The sequence below is a fragment of the Chelmon rostratus genome, chromosome 18 (genome assembly GCF_017976325.1).
Source record: "Chelmon rostratus isolate fCheRos1 chromosome 18, fCheRos1.pri, whole genome shotgun sequence".
Taxonomy (NCBI): domain Eukaryota; kingdom Metazoa; phylum Chordata; class Actinopteri; order Chaetodontiformes; family Chaetodontidae; genus Chelmon; species Chelmon rostratus.
The window spans coordinates 11,398,407-11,416,145 of record NC_055675.1 but is presented as its reverse complement, the minus strand read 5'-3'; the positions used below and the strand labels follow the sequence as shown (position 1 = coordinate 11,416,145).

Sequence of the window (17,739 nt, the reverse complement as noted above, 5' to 3'; positions counted from 1 at the left end):
GTCAGCATTTTACTATCATTTAGATTAATATTACTGCTGCATTCATGTGTATGTTGCATTTTACTCCTGTCAAGGTTGAGCTAATTTTAACTACTTCATATACTGCTGGATAGTTTAATCTCCAGGAATGCATCATATTCTGTAAGATCATCATGTGTTTGTAATATTGCTCTCCTGTCAGAGCCACCATTCATGTGGTATAAGAAGTAGGAACATAAAGGGACACGAAATCCTGCAAAATGAAAAAAAAAAAAACACCAAATTTGGAGATACCTGGTTCTCACTAGACCGGAAGACAAGAGGACAAATTTGTAATCTGAAAAATATCTAGTAACTAAAGCTGTCAGGCGAATGTAGTGGAGTAAACAGAACAATATCTGCCTCAGAGATGTAGCGCTGCAGGAGTGGAAAGTTGCATTAAACGGAAATAGTCGATTAAAGTAGAAGTACCTTAACTTTGTACCAAAGTACAGGAGTTGTGTGTCAGACACTGCGCTGTTTCACTTCGCGGCGCAGTCCAGGATGCGCAGAGCTGCGGGGGTTACTGGAGAGCAAAGCGCCGCGGGAGGAGGTTCCTAAACCCGGCGACACCATTGGCCTGAGCCCGAGATAGCCGTTCTCCACGCAGGCTGCATCGAAGTGCGGAAAACGAAAGTCTGCGAGGACTGCCGCCTGCGAGGGTCGAGCGAGTCCCCAAGACACAATGCCGGACACGGTAAGAAACTTCCCGAAACATGCTCGTTCGTTTGCGTCCGCGGCACCTGCCGCTACCTCTCAGTCCGCTTCGTCGCTCCGCTCCCGCGCGGCGGACGAGCTCGTGTGCGCGGTAAAAGTTAACAGGGGTCGTAAATGATGAAGTGTGTGCAGGTGCTGACAGCGAGCCTGAAGGAGCACAACGCGGATGGATGGATGGATGGGTGGATGTGTTTGCTGTTGTTGTGTTCAGTGAGGCCGCTGTTCGGCTGCAAGCTGTGCGCGCACACACACACACGCACACACACACGCAGCTGCTCGACGGGCGCAGAAACTTTGGCCTACTTACAAACTTTAATGTTGCCTAATAGGTCGTCACCGGCCAGCATCAGAGGGTCGTAGTACAACTCAATCTGCTGATAATGAGACGATGTGTTGTTCCTGTTGATAAAGACCTTCATGGAGTGTTCAAAGCTCTTGTTCAGACACGTTGCAAGATATTTTAGAGGGAGAAAAGCTCCTCAAAAAAACCCACAATCTAAAAAAAGTCTTCTTCACTGAAAAGTCAAGTTCTGTGTGTGTGTGTGTGTGTGTGTGTGTGTGTGTGTGTGTGTGTGTTCCTCCAGTACAGGGATTCAGGCAGAGCAGGCCTGGAAGATGACGAGGAGTTTGTGGATATACTGGAGGAGAGGAGGCGCAGCAGGGATCTTGGCCTGGCCTTCCGGACCTTCACCCCCCACCCCTACAGAGGCGCCCTGTCCTGCTCCACGGCTGACCTCACCAAGGCCGTGCTGGACTCCCAGTATCTACGCTACGTGGCCAAGGAGGTGGGACGGCGCGGTCGCAGGGAAGTCTCACATTCTCGCCTCCGTCAGCGTGGCGCCAGAGGCATTTCATTTTTCCTGCATTGCTCCTCAGATCGCCGCGGAGACGGGCTCGTCGGCGGAGGAGGTGAGAGAGGAGGCTCGCGGGATTCTGGAGGAAATGTCTCAGAACCTGCAGCTGGGGTTTATCCGGCTGATGGCCTACACGCTCACCAAGGTGTTCAAGAGGCTGTTCAGCAGCATCTTTGTCAACGTGGAAGGACTCAACAGGGTCAGGACATTACAAAATATAGAATATTTACTGCAGGTTGTTCTCGTCCCCACTCATCTTATCATGGTTTACTTATGACGTCTCAAACCCGACCCCCACCTGCACCCACCTTCACTTTTAAACACTTTTTAAACTTTTTTGGAAATACACATATTGACTGTTAGGCCGAGAGTTAGATGAGACGATTATCACCACTCTCAGTCCAATAAATGTGTGGAAACCTTCAGGTGTCTGGGATCCACTGTCTCCCAGGATCTAAGGTGGATTCAAACATACAAGACACAACAGAGGATGCTCCTCCTACTAGAGGACTCTAAGTTAAGTCACTGGACCTTCCTTTTGCTACCTCTGAACAGAGCCAGGCTAGCTGTTTCCCCTTGTTTCCAGTCTTTGTGCTAAGCTAAGCTAACTGGCTGTAGCTGTATATTTACCGCACAGATATGAGAGTGGTGTCGATCTTCTCATCCGACGCTCAGCAGGAAAGCAAAGCGTCTGTCCGACAGTGAAACGGTGAGAAGCTGATCTGAACGGTGACGTGTTTCAGCATATTTAAATGTGTGTTTAAATTCATGAAACAATGTGTTGCTTGTTTCTTGCGGAAACTGAACAAATCAAACAATATTTGATTCGTTTGTCTGTCGCCTTGCAGCTCCAGCATGCCGTTCAGGAGTCTCCCGTGATCCTGATGCCCAACCACAGGAGTTACGTGGACTTCCTGGCGATCTCCTACGTCCTGTTCATCTATGACATCCCCCTGCCCGTCATTGCTGCTGGAATTCGCAAGTATCTATTTGAATGAAAACGAACGATGATTCTCGAGTTTTCAGGACTTGTTGCTTTTGCTTGCTTGGATGCTCACTTCTCTCTCCCCCGCTCTTCATCCCCCCCACCTCCGCCCTCTGCTGTAAAGCTCTTGCAGGGATGAAGATGGTCGGAGAGATCCTGCGTCGCTCTGGAGCTTTCTTCATCCGACGCGCCATTGGCTCTGACAAGCTGTACTGGGCGGTACTGTCAGAATACGTCAAAACCATTGTCAGGGTAAGACGTAGCAATGTCCTTCGTGGCTTCGGCTCGTTCCAGTGTTTGGCTGCTCGCCATGTGACCGCCCTCAAAGAGCGCTTCCAGCTGTTTCATGTGTTTACCGCAGAGAGGATTTGCTCCTGTGGAGTTTTACGTGGAAGGCCTGCGGAGTCGCACGCTGAAGTCTTTGATGCCCAAGTTAGGTGAGTGTCCTGTGTGGCGGTCTTTTCTTCGCCCTCAAACCCCTTGGCTGGAGTCCGCCGGAGTTTACTTCTGGGGAAGGCGGTTGCGTTCATGCGTTGCCATTTGAAAGCTCGACGGGACTGTTCAGCATCTGCTTGTGTCTGCAGGTATGATGCACATGGTGCTGGAGCCCTACTTTAAAGGGGAGGTGTATGACATCACGTTGGTTCCCATCAGCATCAGCTACGACCGAGTGCTGGAGGAGTCTCTGCTCGCCCACGAGTTACTGGGTGTCCCCAAGCCCAAAGAAAGCACCACAGTACGTTCACGGTCGCATTACTCCTCTCTCGCCCCTGCCTTTCTCTGAACCCTCGCCGACGTCATATTTTGTTTGTTAAAGGTGCAAAATCTGGTGCAAACAGTGTGTTTTTGTGTCAAACCTCAGGAGCTCATTAGTGCGGGTCAGAAGGGTTCAGGCATGAATAAAGCTGATTATTTCTGGCTCGTGCTTCACTCCCAGCTTTGTCTTACCCTGCAGGGCTTGCTGAAGGCTACCAAAGTGCTGCAGGAGGATTACGGAAGCATGCATCTGAACTTTGGCCGTCCCCTGTCAGTCCGGCAGCTGTGCCAGGGCAAGATAAACCGCTGCCACTACAACCTCATACCAAGGTAGGAAAAAAAAATCTGTACAGGATATTAATCATTTAATATTGCATATGTAGCCAATTCAAACAGGGTTGTGGGCAGGATTACAGAAGTAATAATCAAACCCAAATACAATGTAAACTCCTGTTTAAGTCATTATAATTCCTCCAAATAAGGGCACGCAGCCCTGTGACATAGCCTGTGTGGCTGTATTCCTCCATTCTTCCTCCTCACCCCCCTCCTCTTCTTTGCCTTCACGTCCACTCACAGAGATCTTCCTCAGAAGCCCACCGCAGAGGCCCAGGCCTGCGTGAGCTGGCTGGCTCATCTGATGGTACGAATCCAAGAGGAGGGCTCTCTGATCAGCCCCTGGTCTCTGATGGCCTGCCTGTTGCTCCAGGCTCCAACCGCAGTCTTATCAGAGGAGGGCCTGCCGTGGCATCAGCTCACGGATAAAACCCTCTGGCTCAGGAAGCTGGCGCTGGACTTCGGGGCTCGGTTGAACTGGCCTGGTGAGTGAGAAGATGGACTGATTGTGTTGCGTTGAGTTTTGATGAAAATGAGTACAAAAGCAGCTGCATCAAGCTTGAGCACATGATTGGAATACGTGCTTTGCTTTCAAAGGGCTTTTGATGAGGTTTTCCTGTGAGTGACCACTAGGTGGCACCTGCACATTGCATTACAAGTGTCTGCAGAAAAATAACTGACAGGTGGAGGATATATTCAGATCATTTATGGAAGTCAAAGTACTAATACCACACTGTAAAAATTATCCGTTGCAAGAAGAACTCATGCACTGAAAATGTACCTTAAGTAAAAGTATGCAACTATAATCAGGAAAATGTAGTTTAGATATTAAAAGTAGAAATACTCAGTGCAGATGAATGTCCCCCATCACTGTTACACTATTATATCATTAGGTTATTATTTTTTATGCATTTGTGTAAAAGCAGGATTTTGCTGTTGTAGTTGGTTCAGCTACAGTTAATTTTAACCTATTTTGTACAGGGCTGCAACTACGTTAATTTTCATTATGGATTAATCCGCTGATAAATTCCTCCATTAATCGATTGTTCGTTTTATAGAATTTCTTAGAATGGTGAGAAATGCTGTCACAATTACCCAGAGCCCCAAGTGACACCCCCACAACACTTTGAATTGTCCAACCAACAGTCCAAACCTCAAAATGATTAAAGATAAATTAAATTATTTTAATAATAATAATTTAAATTATTTGTTTTGTGTGTGAAAATCTTAATTTTGAAATAACTACTAACTAAAGCTGGCAGGTAAATGTAGTGGAGTAGAAGTATAAAGAAAATACTCAAGTATAGTACAAGTAACTCAAATTTGCACTTAAGCACAGTACTTGAGTAAAGGTACTTGTAGCTAAGTGGTCGGCTCTAGCAGCGTCTCACCTCAGGACGCTGAGGGCTCCAGTCTGAGGTAGATCAGACAGATTAGATGAATGTGGGTTGGCACACGCGTTCAGATTCACTTAGGAGATGTTCAGTGGATTAATGCACTTTAAGTAACTTATCCTAAGAGGACCCCACTGAACTGTCTCACTTCACAGGTCTCGTGTGTGTGTGTGTGTGTGTGTGTGTGTGTGTGTGTGCAGACGAACACATGCGGGCACATAAACAAACACACACTCCTACAAATGCGTTACAAACTGTCCTGAGGCTGGCGCAGCCCTCTTAACCTCCAAGCTCCCGCTTCAGCAACGATATTGTGGGCCCTGTTTTCCGCAGGTCAAGTCCCTGACTCGGACGTGATGTCATCCGCCGCGGCTCTTCATCGAGCCGTGGTTCACCGCAAGGCGGGACGCGTCTACCTGGTCCAGGAGGAGGAGCCCGCCAGGAGGCATCCGATCGGCCCGGAGGAGGGCGTGACCAGGACGGCAGCGGCCGCGCTGATGCTGGCTTCCTACAGGAATCAGTCCGTGCACGTTTTCGTGCGTCCCGCCATGCTCGCAATGGCCATGCGTGTCACAAGGGCCACACAGAGAGGTGAGGGGTCACACGACGTCTTCCTCAACTACATACATGACCGTGAAAATGAGACACTACATGAACACATTGTTCTTAATTTGGAGATTTTGGAGTATTTTGCTTCCAGGACGGGATGTCATAGCTTCTTTCACACTAGTGAAAAGTGTCAAAACTCATATTAAGGGGTTTATACATGCAGATCAGCACATTTTTACTTAGTGCTAATTTGCTTATCTAACGGAACATTTCAGGAAAAATAATTATCTTAATGAAAGTGCTCAGCTGGGGAAGCTTCATGGTGATATCTGTCAGGTACATTTTTTACTCGTTCACCTGCAGCGGGAGAATCCATTGTCCTCTTGCCTTATTGCGACCCTCCGTTCTGTTCACAGACGAGCTCTTCACCTTCTTCTGCTTCCTACAGGACGTCCTCTCCAATGAATTCATCTTCATCCCCGGGAGGTCGTCTCAGGTAACAGCCGCGTCACTCGGGGCTCGGCTCTCCACGAGCGCTCTCTCGGGACAAAGATCATAAAGAGGATTATTGTCCCGTTAAACCTGCGGGAGAAATCTCGCTAATTAAATGTTAAGAGCTGAACATGACGGCGGCTCTGCTTCTGACAAACTGAAGTCAGAGTCCCGCTTCAGGTGGATGAGCGTGCATTTGCAAGCATGTGATGCTGTGTTCATCTGCCTGTTGATGTCTGTCTGTCCATCAGGACTTTGAGGACGCCTGCTCCCTCCTGAAGAAATGTGGAGCGGTCCACCTCAGTCAGCAGGAAGTGACGGTGTCGGACGCGGGGCCGGAGGTGTTATCCTTCCTGTGGGCCCTCATTCAACCCTTCGTAGACTCCTATCAGGTCCTTTGAGTTTTGCCTCTTCTGATCGTGATAACCTCGCACTCTATTTAAGTGGAATTTGGAGACACTGAGGCCACAACCTCGATATTTACTGTGGGAATTTGGGGGTTTTCGCAGTTTTTAGGGTTTTGTGGTAGATTAAAGTCTACAGTTGAACAATTTTCACTCATTTTTAGGCTGATTCCAGTCTTTATTTTTAGGCTGAGTATATTTCAATTTCAGTGCTTTGGCTCAACGAAAATGAGAGAATGAACAAAAACGAAATGATTCAGTATTCCTCCAACAGAAGGTTGTTCCTGGCAGGGTGGAGTAGGCGTTGAAACAGAAAAGAGACCATCACGGTGGACAGTAAATTGGAAATGCTTTATTTTACACGGCTGTATGTGCTTGCTTGAAATAATTATCTAATCTCACATCAATAATGGAGAAAATAGAGCCAGCGTGATGCAGCCATTCTAGACTTTAGTCAGTGTGGTTTATGAGCAGTTGTTGACTGTTCCATCTAAATAGCTTTTGCAGAACATCTAATAAATCTGCTATAATCAAAGAAATCAACATTTTTAAAATCCATATCTATATCTGGTATATGTTGAGGTACTGTAAATGCAGCAGCCTGTCTAGTGGAGTTCTGAACATGAGTAGAGACTCCCTCTGCTACTGAAAAATGCTGTTTGGCTTGTTGGGTTTCCTGTCTGGGAGTGATTTGTTTCACATTTCTTACATCCTGAAATCAGCAACATAAATCTACTAATTGGAATTGCACTTTGCATCTGTCAAGTCTTGCAGTTTCCACACGACCATCCACGACTTTGTATCTACCTGCAACTACAATGTTGTATTTTAAATGTCGGCAGTTTGTGTTCTTTTGTTTGAGCGGGTGTGTTGTCATGTCCAGTTGATGTTCAGGTACCTGTGTGAAGACGAGGTTCACGTGTTCTCTGAGAAGCAGTTCCTGACGGCGGTGCGGAACTTGTCCACGAAGCTCATCCTTTCAGGTAAAGCAGAAGCTGGTAGAAATGACCTCTGGCCTCCAGAATCATCACCAGCCTCGTTAAGCTCTTGTTAGCCTTCACCGCCATTATTTCTCTGTGCATCAGGCGAGCTTCACACCTATGAGGCCCTTTCGTCCGACATGCAGAAGAACGTTTTGTCGGCTCTGCGGAGGCTGGACGCGGTGACAAAGTTGAGGCCGTGAGTAACGAGATTGGCCCCTGAAAGTCTGTTTGTTTTTAAGCTCATTTTCTGTGGTGGTTGATGAGGTGCATGTGTTCCTGATGCCAAAGGTACACTTGTTCGGTTTCTCTGTCTGTTTACTCCTCGCAGATCTGAGCAAAACGAATACAGAGTGAACAAAGCAGTTGTCGGGAGAATCGCGGACATGCTCTGTGAGTAGTGATGAAGATGAAGCAGTTTTGTGTCCGTTGTGGTTTTGCAGATGAAAACATTGATCTAAAGTCCTGTTCGCATGGAACTAGTACTTGAATTTACTGACATTGTCCCTCAGATATGATGTCATGGCTCTGCAGTGGAGCATTGTTTCTTCAGCTGCCACATTAATAATATTGTTTTGCACACTTTCTGCATGTGTCACAAGCATGAATTCACATTTGCAGCTCATTTAGATCAAGTATCAAATGCTTTGTGGCTGTATTTGAATATGACAACCGTTTGTTGTCTGTCATTGCTCATTTTAAACATTTGTTCAGTTTTTTTAAAAACAGGAAACAGATGAAAAAAAGAAAATTTGTGTGAAATTTTTACGTAATGGCAGATTCAGGTGGGATTAAGATCACACACAACCTCCACAATTATCACAAATTACTAGAGGAATCCAGGTAATACTGGTCCTGTGCGAGTAGGGCTTTAGTTACCTTGCAGCCTTTAAAACACTCTTCCGTTGACTGACATGCCCTCACCATGTGTTTGAGATTTTGCTGTTGCCCTTGCTTGTGTTTACCGCACCAACCAACAAATCCTGGGGTATTTTTTTTCCCCCCTTTCCTCCTCTCTCACTGTAGCTGGGAAAATCCCTCCCCAGATGCTCCAGACTACACCTGACGCAAGACTTTAGTCTCCATTGGAACAGGTCCATCTTCAGTATCAGCTCACAGTCCTGCTCACCCCCGCGTGACCCCTTCCTCACTTCTTCCTCCCCCTGCGCCGTTATGCAGCCGTCAGTCAAACTGCTGCGCCTTAATTCTGCGCTCAGACGGAATACTTTCTATCCTGGACGCCAGTGGCCAGACTTAACCTGGCAGCGTTCCACTCGTGGAAGTTCGCCGCCTCCCCCTCTTTGCGCACTTGCTCTCGTCCCTTACAGATCTGACAAGATAAAGCTGCAAAGGCCTGATGTGGTGATCCAAAGTTGATGTTATTGCTGATTTTTGTTTGATTGCTATGATCAGAACCAGCTGATGATGGAAGACGTATATATGACTGATGCACTAGTGATGCCTGTGGATTAAGATACTGAACTAGAAGTGTATTTTAATCAGTTGCGCTGTGTTAGTATGTTATTGTCCTGAAGATGAGTTGTAGGTTGCCATGTTTAATGAACAATAGAAGAATTGTAAGCTGGTATAATAAGTGCAATTGGATACTAAACACTGAATCATGACACTTGATTGTCTGTACATTAATATACCAATAAAAATGTCAAAAACATTACAGTGTCAAATATCATAACCCATCAAAGATATGACGTTTTGTGTGTTTGAGACATTTATTTTAACTTCTTTACAATAAATGTAAAACAAATGTAACAAAATGCACCAAAGATTCTTGAATTTCTCACATGTAAATATCACATCTGTTGGTTCTATTCCCTCAACAGCAGCGAGTGACAACCAGAGGTCAAAGTTCAACCTCCTGTCGGCTGCCTGCACCTGTAACCCCTCAGCAAATAGAAGAAGGCCTCTTATGTGCCAAATAACGGGTGTGTTGTTTTACAGATTATCTATACACAGGTGGTACGTCAACTTTGATGCGCAAAGCGCTCACAGGGTCTTGACAGAACACCGAGATGTATTCCAACACTTTAGAATTTAGCTTTTTCTCGCTCTCTTTGGCTCTGTGCCGCTCTTTGTCCCATCGATCCTTCTCGCCGTTCATCTGGGAGAAGAGGTTGATCTGGATGGTGCGCAGCGTGGCTGCCAGGACGTAGAAGCCTCCCTGCATCATGTGGCAGAAGGCGGCGCCCACGCTGAGCGCCGCGCCCATCAGGTTGGGCACCGTCTCGCACACCACGCACATGCCCTCCAGGAAGTGCAGCGTGCCTTTCCTGGCCAGGGGCTGGCTCTGGTGGTGGTAGCCGTGGGGAGAGGGGGTTTGCTGGGCATGGTTGATCATGTATCTCGCGCAGTCGGCGAAGTGGGTGGCGGCCCGGCGCAGCGGGAGCAGGGCCAGGTACAGGTGGCAAGCGGCTTTGGTCAGCGCATGGAAGAGCAGCCGCAGCTCAAGCACGGCATTGCCTGGAGATAAGAGGGTAACGGGGTCAGGTGGAGTCTAATTTAACACTGTGGCTAATGTCAGTAACCATTACAAACAGCGTCTGCCACTGGATTAAAGTTTGTTCTTCAGCCAGGTAGGCGGTGGCCATCACCTGAGCACGCACAGCGGGCGGCTCGGCGCGTCATTACGCGCGGCCTTCATCACTGGACCCATCCTCTACAAAACCATCAAAGCAAAAATCCTATAAGATAGACTCATGTTTCTTTCTCTTAGGTTTCACTTTCGTTAAGTTTGTTCTTTGAAGCAGTTAGACACGAGGACAATGAGAGAAATATGTCTCAAATGCCAAAGAAGAAAATCCCTAATAATGTTCGAATCGTCTCATTATAACATTCTTGAAAAAAGATTGTTAGAATCATACTAAATTAGGCTTATTTGCCCTACACAACATCACGCCACACAGTTTTAGTGGGTGGCATGCAGTGCTACATCTGCGGCATCGTTTATTCTGCTCAAGAGCAATTGTGTCACTTGAAATTGTCATGATTTCCTGAACGTCCCAGTGCGGCATTCGGCCTGTGATTTAGGGAAATTGATAGTTAATTCTTAGAAAGACTGCAAGCAAAGATCTATTATTTTAAGGCAGTACATATATGGTTTATAGATCAAGAGATAAATAGTCTTATTTCTTGTGCTGTGAGTTTATATCAGCTGTTTCCGCCATTAGAGCGGTGCCACAAAGTTCTGGAAAAGCGTCCATGGCTCCATCAGCCGTTTCCTCTTACCGTCTATGAAGCAGAAGATCCAGAGCAGGGCAATACTCGCTGCCAGCGAAGTCCACCAATCCATGTGATCTCCCCACCGTCCTGGACGCGGCAACGGAAAGAAAGAAAGCAGTGAAAATCCCAAGTTATGATCTGGCCAAGCCCTGCCCTGCCTCGACGCCGCAGACGGCGTCGGGTGCGCGGCTACGCTGTGCATGCGGCGTAGATTTAACGCACTAGCGTAAATCAGCCTTGAGGTGTCAACAGGCGCATTAAGATCAACAGACTCTTTAACCTACTGCACCTGATCCCACAGGCAGGAGAGGCTCTGCAGAAACTGACACTTCGCTTCAGCAGAGGGCCAAATTCTTTCATTCACTTTGAATATATCTCTTTTTGATTCTTTCCTTTTACATAACCTATTAATATACTAATTATTTGAATATTTTGTGACATCCAGATATTCAGAGTTCATTCTTAAAAACAGGAAAGAATGGTTAAGAAGCATCGGATGAGCATTTGTGGATGTGGTAGGCAAGTGAACTCCAACATAATCGCCTGCTTTAATGTTGGACAAGATGACGATGTCTGGACAAAAGTGAAGGTCTTCTATAGGGGCTGGTGTTTGCTGGTGCTGATGGCTAACGCTGTTGTCTCTGCAGCTGCTTTCAGGACCTGATCACACCTCCAGCGATAGCGGCCTTGTGCCAGGGCCTTCGGGCAGCTGCTGAGGATGTGTTCAAGGGACCCCCCTCCAGAGCAGAGGGCACAGAATGGTGTTTCACTCTCACCCAAGATATTGAAAGCACAGGAGAGCCAGCTGGGGGCATGGAGGACGAGGGTCTGGGTACATTTTGGGGTCAGGGGGTGTAAAGTGGAGGCTTCCACAGGGAGAGAGAGCCATTATGTAATGGCCTACCAGGGGCACAAGGTTCCAGCCGGACGATCAGGTGCACAAACTGTATAACAAACTAATCAGTCACAGACACATATGTATCATACAAGCATGGTACATATGTACATAATCGCTCTGTGTATGCATTTAAAAAGATGCAGAGACCTGCAATGGAGCTGGGTGCAGCCCTTTACCCCAGGTGTTCTGTGGACACCAAGACAAAGAGGACAGCATCTGCTCTGCTCTGCTCAGCACTGTTTGTCAGGTCTTTACCTGTACACGGCAACACTCATACTGCACCAATGACTGTGTGTTTTACATGTACTAGGCAAGTTATGGTCTGTCTCATTATGAGGTTGATGCACTGTAACAATAAAATTTAATTCTAATTAAATTAAATTCATTCTAATTTAATTAACATCTCCACATTAAGAAGCAATGTGTAGTTAAATGTAACAAAGTTAGCACAAAGTTAAATGAATGTATGAATGAACGTAGTGGAAAACCTAAGTTTAGCTGTTGGAAATTGCATTGGGAACATTAGATTTGTATATTCTTATTCACACATGTACATTTTACGGAATGAAAGTTTAAGGTTTGGACAAACTGAAAAACGCCTTAACATTTAGAAAACATGTTATTAATCCAGGTTTTGGTGACATTAGGAACGTTTTCACTTTCACAATAAATGCGCAGAGATTTAAGATTAAAACACATTTATTTTCGGTAACACTGCTGAGTGACACAATTAAGGTAACATCAGGCCCAGGGCGGAAATACTAATATATGTAGCTAATCCTGCGTTCATGCGTGTTTACCTGCAGCAGGTGTGCCGGCCCTCATAGGTCATATCTCCCGGAAGTACTGAGGTCGTAGCCGAAACCTCCACCTCCTCCACCTCTGCTCTCGTGTGGCTCCTCGACAGGCGCGGTAAACGGTGATCCCCCCGCCTCACACACAGGCTAGACGCAGACTTCTACACGCGGTACGGGCTTGAGGTCCATGTCTCGCGATGAACGCCGCGTGCGTCTTGTGCGCCGGTGTTATGGCAACGGAAAACCTTCAGGACACCTGGAGGAGGCCCGTCACCCTGTGGCTGCCGCTGCTGCAAACTGAAGCCCAGCTGAATGCTATGCTTGTGTGTTATGACGAACGTCTGAGCCCAGAGTTAAGGAAGTTTTGGTTAATTTAGGCACATTTTTGGCTGTTTTCTCCCACCAACCTTCTACCCAGACGTCCTCAAATCAGCTCAGGTAAGAAACCATGACGTTGCTGTAGCTACACAGCTGCTAAATTCTTGATTAAAAACACCTTTAGATTTAACTTCATGTCATGCAAAACTCTAATCATTACACAATGTTAAATACATCGTATGAAACTTGAGGCTAACTCTAGACTCAGGTTTATCAGGGCCAGTAGGGCACTCACCTGTAAGAAAGATTAGATGCTCAAAACCTGTTTTTTTTTCTTTCTTTCTCATGATTTAGGGATGAGCCCCAAGAAAACAGACACAGCCCGCGGTGTGATCACCTTCCACACACCCTCTCCTGTCAGCCTGCTGAAATCAGAGGTAAAAAATAATAAGAGTTTTAAAGAAATCTGCAGGTGTAAACAAAAATAGCTGAATAACATTCCCATATTAGACCATATGCTGTATATTACATAGAGAACACGCTTTTAAATGAATTATATCAGGCATTTTAAGCACATTTTTCAGTTCATTTTTGGCAAGAACATTAGGGGTCTAAGTGACTGCTTGACAGCACTTCAGTAGTTATTAGGGGAATTAATTAAGGAACAAGAGGGTTTATTCACCTTACAGCCTTTAACTTATTACCCCTTCACAGCACTAGTGAAACTGTGAACTAATAATTCATCACTAGCCAGTCAGGCTGCAAAGAGGCTGCAATGCTTGTCTGAATGCATGGCTGCCCCTCTTTCTCCTCTTTCTGCACAGTCACATCTGAGCGTACAATGCTGGAAATCAATGCCCTCGGAAATATGAATGGAAAGGTTTCAGGTTATTGGCGGACTGATACGTTTGCCACCGTGATCCTCTCTTTATTCAGCACGATGGAAAAAGAAAAAAAAGGAGGTGCCAGGTCAGATGACATGCACATCAAGATGCTCATTTCAGACGAATGCAACAAGAGAATGAAGAGAGGGGAGCATCTTTGCGCTGATCCTGAAGTTGCTAAAAATAAATAAATAAATAAATCCCCACAGTGCACTGACATACACATACATGTGTTTGCGGAACAGTGAGCCGCAGCTCATGTTTCCAGGTGGTGACATGATCTGTCGCTGCCTGTTGTGCTCTCCTCTGTTGCCTTCTGTGCACCTACATGATTCTGTCTGTCTGTGAACTGAATTCCCAAGAGTCCATATGGAGCTCTGCAATTTATATTAAAATATGATCTGTATATTTGCACAATTACAGAAAATAGTAGTAAGTCACCACAATATTGACCTCCCCCCGGTGCACGGCAGATGTGGAGGATTCTGCAGAGAGCGTAAAGAGCCCGTCTCAGCCGAGCACGAGGGCGAGGAGCACTGGTAAATGTGCAGGAGCCGGGAAAGGGAACGAGGCCTTGCCCTCTGGGCTGCGGCCACGCATCAAGCAGGGCTGGCTCTCTCACACCTCTCTCAGACGACTGCAGGTATCGCACTCAACCACACTCACACCTGCACAAGACAGAGAGAAAGATGAGGGTGTTCTTACTGCATGTGCTGGTCCTTAGGCGAAGATGGAGGCTGAAAATCAGCAGGTGAAAGAAATAATCCAGCCTTTACTGGATACAGAAACTGGTTTTGTGAAGGTAAGATGCTGGAGAGATTCATGGGTCGCGAAAAAGGTTTTAAATCGAAAGGCAACACACTGACTTTTCTGTCTGTAACCCGCTGGTCGAAACGTGTCTTCATGGAGGAGTTGGAGAGGTTTCTGAGCCAACGGGACGTGGCTGAGCTGAGGAGGAGGGAGCTGCTGCACAAGCGCTGGACTGAGCGTGTATGGTTTCCCCTCCAGAGGAGGGTGGAGGAACATGTGTCCAGCCGTGGCCCTGCGGAGGCCAAGAGGCGCCAGAGTTTATACAGTCACTACCTCCACCACTGCAACACCAAGGTGATGCTCAGATCCCCAGTCAGACTCTTATACTTACTTTGGAAGGCAGTAAATTAACCCTCCAGGTCACTGCTAGAAACAGATTTTGCCTCAACTGTGACGCCTTCAGTGTGTTTCTTTTATGTTTTGCTTTTTACTCCAAAAACGGCTAAAATCACACAAAAGATGTGCAATTATCCAACTCAGTCTAACCGCTGTACTGTCTTTAATCTTCAGGGTTCTGTGTTTCTGGAAACCTGTGATCTAAGAGAATACAACCCTTTTCTTCTCAACATCAAACAGCCACAGTACCTCAAGGTGATTTTTTTTTCAAAATTCTTCAGTTAATATATGAAAAAGCAGCTTTGGGCATATTGAAGTATTCTAAATGTGTGTGAGTATATTCACTGCTCCATCCCTAGCTCACTGCAGCTGCTTTGAAGGACCCATTGTACCGTCAGCTACATGAAAGACTGAAGGAGAAGAGAACGGCTCGTTCTTGTGAAGCAGGTATGTGGGTATTTGCCTTTTTTAGCTACAGGAAATATAAGATCTATATGAATGCTTTACTTTGAGTCAGAGCGGCGATATCCACAGGGACATTTTCTCTTCAATGTATAGTGAAACTGTCACAAATGAAAAGTTGCATTCGTAGACGATAAAACGCACCATTGCTCAGTTCAATATACTATGTGTTACCACAGCCTTACTTGGTTTGGTATGCTTATGGTGGCTAGTGTTTGCAAGTACTGCTGTGTAATGCACATTACCGGGTCATTTCACTGACTGCAATCTAGCAAATGTAAATAGTTTCACATGCTTAATTATCCCATTACTGTCACTTGTAACTTTGGCTCCAGTTGAAGCAAATCAGTGTAAATCCATGTTAAAGACTTTTTGTTTCACACACATTTGTAATGGTTTTTAAATCACCCCTCAAATTCTAAACCAATTTGCCTTCTATCTTAGGATGTAAATACAAGCTACCTCAGAGTAATCGTCCTCTCAGTGAGTCTGTGGCGTCTCAGGCTGACATAGTGCTACAGGCCTCATCTATTTATCCAGTCTCTGTATCCAGGAAAGCTCCAGCAAATGATGAGACTGAAGGAAGGAAAACTGGCAGGTATTCATCTAACTATCATGAGAATTAAACGTTTTCTATTATGCTGCAGGATCAATGGTGACTTTAATGTCGTGCAAATGTGTCTCTTCCAGGCTCGACACCGTGCCGCACCACATCAGGGCAACTGCCACAGCAGATAGAAGGTGCCACCAGAGTTTACACCGGTCCTTGCCTACATCCAAATAAAATCCACATTTACTATGAGTCTTCATCTCTATTCCCTTCTAAACTACCTCACAGTTTTACCAGGTACCAGTTGAAAGGGTTATTGTGGAAACCAAGAATATGTGGAGGAAGTGCACAACATTCACCCATAACAAAGAAATAACGTTTACTATATACACACATTTTATTTGTGCCACTTGAAGGATTTAATAGCATACTTAACATGAAACGGCATCGTTAGACCATAAGGTTAACATGACATTACACTTTGCAGCAGTGTGCAACATTTGAAATGTACAGCGCACAGTACAAAGGATACAGGATGTGTGGCGGCATGCAACTGACCAGGTGAATGTATAACAGGGTAAATTAAGCATGTCCAATAAACATAGACATGTCAGAGAGGCTGTATTCCTCCATTCCGCCAGAGTAAGACAGTATTGGGTACAAATTTGGAAATATGAGAATTGCAAAACTCAGTCATTTATTAAATCTGACTGGTTACATTTTAAGGCATGTTTGTATCATTGCATTTTCAAGTGGTGAACATGAAAAAATTGGCAATTAAACTCACATATTAGCTGGTTTGCTGGTAATAAGAACAGCCCTTTTCCACAGTGCATGGCTTCTGAGGACATTTGATCCATTTGTCATCCTGCATTGTTGGCAAGATCTCCTTCCCCTTTCATTTTTCAGCTTTTCACATCAACACTAGCACTGCTATAACTAGGCACTTTTAGGCATGTGTGCTTATCCAAAATGTCTCCTCTTCGTTACTATAAAATTAAGTGGTGTGTGCCCAAGGCTGTGTTTGGCTGTGTCATTTGGTTGGCTCGTAGAGCTGTAGGTCTAGTTTGACCCAGACTTCTCCAGTGGGGACCTCGTGCAGTAGTAGGCGACGGTTTGCAGCACCTTTGCTCTCCATCTCTTTCTTTATAGTTGCCACGGGAACTTCAGTACGACCCAGGAAATCTAAAGTGGCAGAAAACAGTCATTTCATAAAACTGATGAATAATAAAGAAACGCTTAATATTAATACTGATTGATACTGAAATTTTTCAGGCTTTTACCAGTGACAGACTTTAAAAAAAAAAAAAAAAAACAGGACGCCATTATAACAGCAGATATAGAATCACATACTGTGGATCACTGTTTTAAACATTGAATATTTTTGGCATTTCTGGGCTTTTTACTATTTTTACTATTCACACATGCAGCTATGTTTCAGGAATATTTCCTTCTTGTGCCTTTTCACACACGTCATGGCAATGCTGAACTAGATGGAGCAGGGGAAAATCCAGCAGATGGCGGTAATGCAACACTTATGGATGCCAGCCGCCATGAAACTCAACAGAAGAACAAGAAGAAGAAGCTAGGACAAGGCTGGCTGTAGATGTATGTAGAGGACGTCTTTTATTATTTTCAGGACATTGGCGGGCGAGGATATCGATACCTGCTCCCATTCACACAGGACCCAGTGCAGGAAATGTCCCTTAACCTTTCAGGGATAGACTGCATGTGTGATAGGGGCTATAGAGAGCTATAATATGTATTTATGTGAGAAGCTAATAACGGCTGATATATCTTTGTCTTCTGCACCAAATCTCCTCACTTGACAGGCAGTGCATGTCTCAAGGCCGCCAACACATTCACAGTCACGAAACAAAGGCTGAACACAGGGAAAAGCGACAGAAGCAAACACAAAGCATTAGTGGAAATGGGAACGTCTATTGCTTTAAAAAAAAAAGTTAA

At 45.6% G+C, this 17,739-nt stretch overlaps 3 protein-coding genes and 1 long non-coding RNA gene across 8 annotated transcripts in view; 3 read left to right on the top strand and 1 right to left on the bottom strand.

Moving 5' to 3' along the window:
- The first annotated feature begins 588 nt into the window (after positions 1-588).
- Positions 589-9,248, top strand: gnpat2 (glyceronephosphate O-acyltransferase 2). Of its 2 annotated transcripts, none has more exons than XM_041959108.1 (16): positions 589-715; positions 1,320-1,520; positions 1,612-1,734; positions 2,438-2,567; positions 2,699-2,826; positions 2,936-3,011; positions 3,159-3,310; positions 3,530-3,660; positions 3,907-4,148; positions 5,391-5,648; positions 6,023-6,102; positions 6,350-6,490; positions 7,386-7,485; positions 7,588-7,681; positions 7,814-7,875; positions 8,509-9,248. In XM_041959108.1, the coding sequence occupies exons 1-16, from the start codon at positions 704-706 to the stop codon at positions 8,559-8,561; spliced, it is 1,983 nt and encodes a 660-aa protein (XP_041815042.1). In that variant the 5' UTR covers positions 589-703; the 3' UTR covers positions 8,562-9,248. The 2 variants fall into 2 exon arrangements, with proteins under 2 accessions (XP_041815042.1, XP_041815041.1); XM_041959107.1 differs by having other exon boundaries at positions 1,612-1,788; positions 8,509-9,247.
- A 3,233-nt stretch (positions 9,249-12,481) lies between these two features.
- On the top strand, positions 12,482-14,113 carry LOC121622208. The gene is made up of 3 exons (XR_006007680.1): positions 12,482-12,852; positions 13,087-13,169; positions 14,040-14,113. It is a non-coding gene; the product is annotated as an uncharacterized LOC121622208 (long non-coding RNA).
- A 34-nt stretch (positions 14,114-14,147) lies between these two features.
- fam228a (family with sequence similarity 228 member A) lies at positions 14,148-16,008 on the top strand. Its single transcript, XM_041959372.1, has 7 exons — positions 14,148-14,259; positions 14,341-14,418; positions 14,526-14,720; positions 14,937-15,017; positions 15,122-15,209; positions 15,669-15,822; positions 15,915-16,008. The coding sequence occupies exons 2-7, from the start codon at positions 14,347-14,349 to the stop codon at positions 16,006-16,008; spliced, it is 684 nt and encodes a 227-aa protein (XP_041815306.1). The 5' UTR covers positions 14,148-14,259; positions 14,341-14,346.
- A 149-nt stretch (positions 16,009-16,157) lies between these two features.
- Positions 16,158-17,739, bottom strand: part of itsn2a (intersectin 2a) — a 39,260-nt gene continuing 37,678 nt past the window's right edge. For all 4 annotated transcript variants that reach the window (XM_041959103.1, XM_041959106.1, XM_041959104.1 and 1 more), the window contains one exon: positions 16,158-16,959. In XM_041959103.1, the coding sequence (XP_041815037.1) occupies positions 16,808-16,959 (152 nt within the window). In that variant the 3' untranslated portion in view covers positions 16,158-16,807. The remainder of the gene's footprint in view (positions 16,960-17,739) is intronic.